The sequence below is a fragment of the Ursus maritimus genome, unplaced genomic scaffold (assembly GCF_017311325.1).
Source record: "Ursus maritimus isolate PB19 unplaced genomic scaffold, ASM1731132v1 scaffold_21, whole genome shotgun sequence".
Classification (NCBI taxonomy): Eukaryota; Metazoa; Chordata; class Mammalia; order Carnivora; family Ursidae; genus Ursus; species Ursus maritimus.
Window position 1 is genome coordinate 41,636,131 of NW_024424564.1, and position 9,631 is coordinate 41,645,761.

General features: G+C 42.6%; 2 protein-coding genes across 2 annotated transcripts in view; one reads left to right on the top strand and one right to left on the bottom strand.

Moving 5' to 3' along the window:
• Positions 1-2,720, bottom strand: part of LOC103676465 — a 26,001-nt gene extending 23,281 nt beyond the window's left edge. Inside the window, exon 1 of the mRNA XM_040637078.1 lies at positions 2,704-2,720. Coding sequence (XP_040493012.1) covers positions 2,704-2,720 — 17 coding nt within the window. The remainder of the gene's footprint in view (positions 1-2,703) is intronic.
• Positions 1-9,631, top strand: part of TMEM263 (transmembrane protein 263) — a 25,803-nt gene that overhangs the window by 378 nt on the left and 15,794 nt on the right. Inside the window, exon 2 of the mRNA XM_040637420.1 lies at positions 8,189-8,283. The gene's annotated coding sequence lies outside the window, so the exon portion shown is untranslated. The remainder of the gene's footprint in view (positions 1-8,188; positions 8,284-9,631) is intronic.

The following is a 9,631-nucleotide window of genomic DNA, read 5'->3' on the forward strand; positions in this document are numbered from 1 at the left end:
AGAAGCTAACTGAAGCAAGAACAGATGAAGAGGCGGGGCGCCTGGGAGGCTCAGTGAGTTAGATGGCTGACTCTTGATTTCGGCTCAGGTCATGGTCTCGGGGTCGTGGGGTTGAGCCCTGAGTCGGACTCTGAGCTCAGTGCATCTGCTTGAATTCTCTCCCTCTCCCACTGTCCCCTCCTCTCCCCGCCGGTTGTTCTCTCTTTCTAAAATTAAAAAAAAAAAAAAAAAGGAAGAAAAAAACAGATGAAGGACAGAGAGATTAAAAACAGTAAGTGGCTACTTTGTCAAGTTCAGTGAAATGGAACAACAGTTTAAACTCTTGATTTTCTGTATAAATAAATGTTTGGGCAAGAAAATCTGCGAGGTCTGCTGATTTCCTGTTTTACATTCCATCAATCATTGGTAAATTCTGTCGCTAAATAAATCCAGAATACAAGCACTTCTCATCACCTCTACTGCTACCATTTTCAATTAAACTATCGTATCATCTTACTTGGCCTACAAAGTCTCTTAAAGGGCTCTGAGCTTCTACCTTTGCTCTTCTTTCAGTCTAGCTGTGTTGCACTCTGCCTAAGCCCCCTACAAGTGCTTCTGTTTGTTCAGAATAAAATCCAGAGTTGAAGGCCCTGATCATCTTAACCTCTGACAGCATCTCCCTACCATTCTGACTCTCACTCATACCAGTCTAGCTGGCACAGGTTTCCTGCTCACCAACTCCTGAAGGCTCTTCCCAAGATATGTGCATGGCTTCCTTACTTCCTTCAGGTCTTTATGCAAATGTCCCTTAAGCAGAGATCTTCCCCAGACCACCTTACAATAGATTAGCATCCTCCCTACTCCTTTCGATCATTTCACCTAACCCTGCTCCAATTTCTTCATTGCTCTTACTTTTATATATATATATATAATTTACATATTCTACATATTTATATATTATATATATATTATATATAAATATTTGTAAGTATTTATATGTAAATATAAATACGTGTGTTTACTTTTCGTGTCTCCGACTTAAGAATGTAAGCTCCAGGAGAACAAAGGCTTGGTTTTGATTTCACTGCTCCATCCCCAGAGCCTTTTCAATGCCAGATGATGGTAGACAAATACTTGAATTTTCTGTATGAAGTAGAACAGAGCTTGGGTATTAATATGAGAATAAGGAAAATTGAGGAAGGAAAATTTCTAGTTTTTGAGCAACTAAGTAGGCAAAGATGATGAAGACAAGGGACAGGAGACAAGAAACCATCGAGAAAGATGAAGACTTCAAAATTTTTATTTTTATTGTGGTAAGAATACTTAACATGAGATCTACCCTCTAAAACAGAAGTGTACAACACATGTACTGTTAACTATACAGTAGGATTAAAGGACTTGTTTTGAACAGCTGGATCTGAAATGCTTTCAGGGCACTGTGCAGGACACGTTCAGCAGGCAACTGGATTTAAGGGGCGAAACTCAGCGATGAAGTCTGAGAGTTAGGTTGAGAGCCCCAAGAGTGGTGCAAGTGGTAGCTATGAAGACAGAAGTATGAAGAGAAAGTAGACTAACAACTTGTGATGGACTGCTCATATTTAAGGGATGAGTGAAGAGAGCCAGCAAAAACAAACAAAATACAAAATACATCTGAAAGTGTACAAATGAGTATAGCCTCATGGAAGAGCAAAGAAGATGAATTTATAGCTTCCTAAGAACACACAAGTGCAGACATTAAAATAATTTATGAAGACCAAAATACTATGGGGAGATGCTAATGTTACATTCGGAATATAGAAGGCATATATAAATAATCAATTCTTTTACATGTACATAAAGACTGAAAGAAAAGTATATAATATGTTACAAAAGACTGCCACTAGGAGTAGAAATATAGAGAGAGAGGAGAGACAGAGAGAGAAGACGAGACTGTGCTACAGAAAAGAAATACCATCCCTTTATATAAGATATACATCTATAAATCTATATCTAACTCTCATATTTTAATTTTCTACCGTAAACATGTATTGCTTTAATTGGTACCTAAAGAAAATTTTATATTTTTAAGTCTTAGAAATCAGTGATATTCATAAAGGGTATTTTCAAAGGAGTTATCGCCGTTCATCTGCCTAGTTTTATCCTAGTTTTTTTTAGGTTTTATCCTCAAATCAAGGTGATCTGAAAAAACAACATACTTAAATCACAAAATGCTGATTTGAAGAAAAATGACATCACTGAGTTTAACTCCGGTTATGTCCTTAGTAAGAAAAAACTGAAACAAAGAGCATACGCAGGCTGTTTACTACATTGTACTGCACTGTAGAATTACACCTACCACATTCACTGGATGCCTCTGATCAAGAGCTCCACATAAAGGAGAATGTCTTTAGTGGTATTCAGAAAAATTTTTGTTTCTGCAACAGATTTAGGATGTTTTCTTCTCTTTGAGATCTATATACTTTCCTATTTAACAGATAACCTCAGGATGGTAAAAACAGAGCTACCCTACGACCCGCAATTGCACTACTGGGTATTTACCCAAAGATACAGATGTAGTGAAAAGAAGGGGCACATGCCCGCAATCTTCATGTGCTAGCATTGTGCACAATAGCCAAGCGGATGGGAAGGAGCCAGATGCCCTCCAACAGATGAATGGATAAAGAAGATGTGATTACATATGTACAATGGAATATTATTCAGCCATCAGAAGCGATGAGTACCCACCATTTGCATAGCGACATGGATGGAACTGGAGGGGATTATGCTAAGTGAAGTAAGTCAAGCAGAGAGAAAGAGCAATTATCATATGGTTTATCATACATGTGGAACGCAAACAATGGCAGCATGGAGGATCTAGGGAAGGGGAGGAAATCTGAAGGGGGAGGAAATTAGAGAGGAGGCGAACCATGAGAGGCTATGGACCCTGGGAAACAAAAACTGAGGTTTCAGAGGGGAGGCTTGCGGGAATGGGGTAATAGGATGATGGGTACTAAGGAAATCCACGTGTTGCTGATGAGCACTGGTTGTTATTCGCAAGTAACAAATCTGAACACCTATGAAAAACTAATGATGTACTTATAGAGCAGCTACCTGAACATAATAATAAAAAAAGTCTTATGCAGAGCAGGTGCCCCAAAAGGAAAAAAAAATAATAAATAATAAACAAACAAACAATAACAAAATAAATAAATAATTTCCTTTGGCTTCCAGGAAGCTTGCAGGTAAAATCCCAACTTAACTGGGCACGTTCCTGTGCCTGCCTACTTGTCCTATTTTCCCCCAACTCCACCTCAAGACCCCCACTCTTACCTGCCTGTTCTCCCTGGTTAGTTTGCAATTTAGGTACTTTACTTATATTCTTACACCATTTTGTTAGTATATATTTTTGTTTGTAGCTTTGCGATATTTGTGAAAGTACGTGAGAAAAATTACATCTGTGTCTACATGTTAGTCACTTGCATCACAAGAAAAGATACATACCAATATCACGGTCAATTTTTGGTTAAAAAAAGGTCTTTAAGTAAAATTGACTGCTTTTCAAATATTCTTATTTGTAAGATAAGCTTCATGCCAGCGAACTTCCAAAACCAACGAGAATCGATAGCGTGCATTTTACTACAGTAATTTAAAGAGCCGTTTAAGTTTAATATACGCACATTAAAGATAACTGCAAAAGTACTTGGGTTTAAGATAAGCAGGCTCCTCAAGATTTCATTTCCTGTTGGAACTTCTTAGATGACCTCTCTCAGATTTGACCAGCTCTCTCTTCCCAGCCGAACTCCACCCCCATCCACATGATTCCTGACTCCTAAATTCACGTGTATTTTTTGGTAAGAAGAGTTTGAAATGTAAGGAATCATAGATAGCTATTCAGCTACGAAATATCCACAGATACATTTAATATTGTTAGTGACAGTTACCAACAGGATTATCAATAAACAGTAAAATGAAAATGAATTATTAAGGGAGGGCACATATTGCATAGTGTCACTGGAGTGTTACACGAAAGTAATGAATGCATGGAACATTACATCAAAACTTGGATGTACTGTATGGTGACTAACACAACATACTAAAAATTATTAAAAAAAAAAAAAAAAGAAAAGAAAAGAAAAATCTGAGGTCTGCCTGGCTGACAAGACCAGAACTTGTATAGCATGAGGCTTTCAAGAAGTCCCTAAGAGGCCACAAGAGCATGATTTTGTTTTGTACCATATTTTTAACATCTGACTTTCTTGTACATCATTGACGTGTAACTAGTCATGATATATGTTCAGAAATTCCTCCAGAGGCGCCTGGGTGGCACAGCGGTTAAGCGTTTGCCTTCGGCTCAGGGCGTGATCCTGGCGTTATGGATCGAGGCCCACGATCGAGCTCGTCTCTATGAGCCGCTTCTTTACTCTCTCCCTCCCCCTGCTTGTGTACCCTCTACTCACTGGCGCACTAGTCTCTCCTTCGAATAAATAAATAAAAATCTTTTAAAAAAAAAAAATTCCTCTTAGAACTCTTGGATAATAAAAATAGTGTAAAAGCTGCAAGTATTTGGAATATTGTTGTTTCTAAATTCTAATTTGGTCATAAGGCATTGAATACCTTGTAAAAAGTATTTCTGCTAAATCCTTAACTCTCTAGTAATGCTACCTGTACTTTTACTCCCATAAATCATTCCCCAACCCCTACATATATGTGCAAACTTTTAGTGATATTACCTCTTTACAGATACTACCACTTTATCACTAAGGAGAACTATTTTTATATTACCATCCTGTTCATTATCATCATTACAGGGGCTTTGTTTCTCTTAAATTAAATTCTGAACACATATCCTAATCTTAAAACTGGTAAGGATAAATAATCTGCTGTAAAATTTAAAAGTACACACAATAGAGACAAGTAATCAACTAATAGAAAAAGTGTCAAAATGACCATTTTAAATGTTATCCTTAAACAAAATTATTGAATGCTACGCAAACCATCTGCCCTAAACTCACTGAATTATTAGTTCAATATATACTTGAGGTCCTACTATGTGGCAGGCACCAAAAGTGTCAGGCGCTGAAATTTCAGCATGATTCAGCACACAGGACTTCTCACAACCAGTTTTACCCAAAGGGGACACACTTTCTTGGCACTTATCAAGAGATTCTATCATATGAAAACCCAAATAATCTATCCTCACAGGAACTCATAATACACACAAAGTTTCTATTTAAAAAGTACCTTCCTAAGGAAGGCAATAAAAACAGAAAAGCAGCCTTTAATCCCAGGACAAATAACTGAACTTACTCTATGGACATAAATCAGGTTCTACACTTGGTCTAACATGTGAACAAATTTAGAGTACCAACTAAAACTGGTTATAACTGTACTTTTTAAAGAAATTGTGGAAATGTGAAAGACTTCTTTGCTGTAGACTACAATTCACCAGTAGTTCCTTTAGGCATTTTAGGCCAAGGAGAAATAATTCTTGTCAAGTACAATAGTATCATAGATATAGCAGCTGGCAAATATATGTGAGCAAGGATTAATCAACACTATTCCTAGAGGATAATTTCTTCCAATAATATGAAATAAGTAAACAAATGCCTCTTAGGAACTTTTTTTTTTTTTTTTTTTAAGGAAAACAGATGATCAGTGTTGTTTGTGGATATCTACAACATTTGATATATTAAGTTTTCATTAATGGTGAGAAACAAAGTTTGAAAAATAGTACACAAATTTGCCTATGGCTAAACACCCCTTTAGTGTACCAAAGGAAGATTAAATAGCACTAACACATTATATGAAGCCTAACTACAAAATACAGTGCAACAGTTTCCCTTCAAAGCCATTTGCAAAAACCTGTTATTAAACAGTAAGTGCCAATTTCCTATAAAAAAAGACTTATAATTGATTTAGCTAAATTCTTCTATACATTCTATATATAGAACTTTGCCACATCCCTCACTCCCGTTTTAGCTTCTTTGCCAAATTACAAGGACTTTCAAAAATACATTTATACAGAACTTTCACACACACTCACCAATAAGCATTGTATATTAAAACACTCAGCTGACTGTGTTTAGGCTTCTCTAGATTAACCAACTACCCTGAACAGGCTGCTTTTAAACACGAAGCCCCATCGCCGATTAAATCAACAGAACACAGGCTACAAGAAATGCATTGAATCTGGCGGGAAGAAAAAGTATCTGTCAGTAAAACTTTTAAGTGACCACCTTAGTGACAGTGGTAACAACTGACAGTATCAAAATAGTAATTTTTAAGTGTTGCCTTTAAATGAAACATTAAGCAGAATTACAATAAGCTATCAAACCAGATAACCAGTACACCAGTAATCTTCACTAAGATTATACCTCATTAGTTCAACTTAGATGATTTGTGTCCCTACCATGTCCAGACATTGTATTAGGCACTGAGGTTACTACTACAACCAAAGCATGTGAAGGCCCTACTCTGAAGGTGTTTTTATATGTAATCCAATGAGATATCTTCAGGAAGTAGCAAAAACATAAGTACGCAATGACTGAAACAAAGACAGGTAAAGATTTCCCTGAAGTTAAATACACACACACACACACACACACACACACAGCACAGAAACTTTTCTATCTATCCTCAAACTTTTCTAATGATATTCTCTATATATGGACACATTTTTATTGAACTTGGTTTCTGCTACATCAGTCATAGCATAGACTAAAAATGAAAGGAGTCAAAACTGAGGGCATAGAGGTTTATTAAAGATTACTTCCCTATTTCTTTGAAAAAGCAGGCACAGCCACATACACAAACATAGACCTGTTGATGTGGTATCAATATTCCTGGGAGCCCTTTAGAGCACTCACACCAGGGCATGTTCACAAGGTTAAACAATCGCTATCAAGCAAATAATCACGGATAGCAAACAAAGTATTTTCATTTGGAATTAGCACAAGTGTTCACAAGGGCCTAACAAATAAAATAAGAACTCTCCTCTTTAGGTGTTTCTAAGCCTTTCCCAGCGGCCCCTTCTCCCCCACTGATCTCTTTAGTCATAAGCAAGTCTTTTTCTTTTTCTTTAGCAGAGGGAGTGACGTGGCAGGAGAGGCAGAATATGACCCTGGAGAAGCCGTGACTAGGGCTAAGCACAGCACCTCCTCCCTCTGCTCCACGTTGTACACCCAGCACACCCCCACTCCCACAGGGTTCCAGAATTTCTATGTCTTCCCATATAGAAAAGGCGATCTATTTGGAGGCGGGGATCTGATTGGAAGTGCGCGCTTGGGGACCAGTCTCAAAGCTGCGTGTGCAGAGCAGGCACGGTTTTTATTTAGACTCGGGAGGCAATGATGGCACCGACGGGTGCTCCAGCGGTCCCCAGTCACCCCTAGCGCCGTCAGCGCCTCTCTCCATTCCACACTTCAGCTTTAGGTTAGACGTGAGAGTAGAATCTTTCCGTGGAAAGAGCACTGGGGACCAAGGCTTGAGTGCCTGAACGCAAGAGAGCGGTTTATCAACAGGTCGGGAGTTAGTGTGGTGGGAAGCCCAGCTACAACCGCCCCCACCCCCGCCGCATCCCTCTCCCCTCCCCAGCTGCTGACGCCCTCCCACCCCCATTCCCCAGCCTGACACCCAAAGGAGCTAAGAAGTGAAGCCGGAGGCTTCCAAGGAGAGTCCGCAATCACAAACCACCGCTGGGGAGTCGGGACATAAAAGAATAACCACCCGCCAGCGAACCTCCGTCCGCCCCCAACATAGTCCCGCCCCTCCCCTTTTCCCGCTCCAGTCCCCCAAAAGGCTCCGCTTGGGAAGCCAGGCCCGGAGGTGATGAGGTGCAGGAGAGCTAACGGAAGAAGGCGACAGAGAGGAGGACAGGAAGCCGGGACGGCGCCCCCCGCCCTCCCAGCCCTACTTACTCACCTCCGGGGTCGAGGGTCGGCGCCTGGAGCCGGGGCTGGGCGGAAGAACCGGGCAGCACCGAGGAGGACTGCGGTGGCCTGAGCAACTGGCACAACCCCGGGCAGCTGCGGGTTCGGGAGGCGCCTCCTCAAGCTTCGGAGCCAGAAGACTCGGTTGACTACGGCGGCAGTAGCGGCCTCCGGCTGCGGACGTGGCGCCGGACGCGACCCGCCCCCTCCACCGCCTCCTCAGCTCCCGCCTCCTCCCGCGGCTCCGGCTCCGACGCGCACGCGCACGCCAGGCCCCTCCCGCGCCCACTCGGCACACCGGGGTTGTGCCAGTTGCTCAGGCCACCGCAGTCCTCCTCGGTGCTGCCCGGTTCTTCCGCCCAGCCCCGGCTCCAGGCGCCGACCCTCGACCCCGGAGGTGAGTAAGTAGGGCTGGGAGGGCGGGGGGCGCCGTCCCGGCTTCCTGTCCTCCTCTCTGTCGCCTTCTTCCGTTAGCTCTCCTGCACCTCATCACCTCCGGGCCTGGCTTCCCCAAGCGGAGCCTTTTGGGGGGACTGAGCGGGAAAGGGGGAGGGGCGGGACTATGTTGGGGGCGGACGGAGGTTCGCTGGCGGGGTGGTTATTCTTTATGTGTCCCCGACTCCCCAGCGGTGGTTTGTGATTGCGGACTCTCCTTGGAAGCCTCGGCTTCACTTCTTAGCTCCTTGGGTGTCAGGCTGGGGGAATGGGGGTGGGAGGGCGTCAGCAGCTGGGGAGGGGAGAGGGATGCGGCGGGGGTGGGGGGCGGTTGTGCTGGGCTTCCCCACCACACTAACTCCCGACCTGTTGATAAACCGCTCTCTTGCGTTCAGGCACTCAAGCCTTGGTCCCCAGTGCTCTTTCCACGGAAAGATTCTACTCTCACGTCTAACCTAAAGCTGAAGTGTGGAATGGAGAGAGGCGCTGACGGCGCTAGGGGTGACTGGGGACCGCTGGAGCACCCGTCGGTGCCATCATTGCCTCCCGAGTCTAAATAAAAACCGTGCCTGCTCTGCACACGCAGCTTTGAGACTGGTCCCCAAGCGCGCACTTCCAATCAGATCCCCGCCTAAATAGATCGCCTTTTCTATATGGGAAGACATAGAAATTCTGGAACCCTGTGGGAGTGGGGGTGTGCTGGGTGTACAACGTGGAGCAGAGGGAGGAGGTGCTGTGCTTAGCCCTAGTCACGGCTTCTCCAGGGTCATATTCTGCCTCTCCTGCCACGTCACTCCCTCTGCTAAAGAAAAAAAGAAAAAGACTTGCTTATGACTAAAGAGATCAGTGGGGGGAGAAGGGGCCGCTGGGAAAGGTTTAGAAACACCTAAAGAGGAGAGTTCTTATTTTATTTGTTAGGCCCTTGTGAACACTTGTGCTAATTCCAAATGAAAATACTTTGTTTGCTATCCGTGATTATTTGCTGTATGCGATTGTTTAACCTTTAGAACATGCCCTGGTGTGAGTGCTCTAAAGGGCTCCCAGGAATATTGATACCACATCAACAGGTCTATGTTTGTGTGTATGTGGCTGTGCCTGCTTTTTCAAAGAAATAGGGAAGTAATCTTTAATAAACCTCTATGCCCTCAGTTTTGACTCCCCCCCCTTTCATTTCTTTAGTCTATGCTATGACTGATGTAGCAGAAACCAAGTTCAATAAAAATGTGTCCATATATAGAGAATATCATTAGAAAAGTTTGAGGATAGATAGAAAAGTTTCTGTGCGTGTGTGTGTGTGTGTGTGTGTGTGT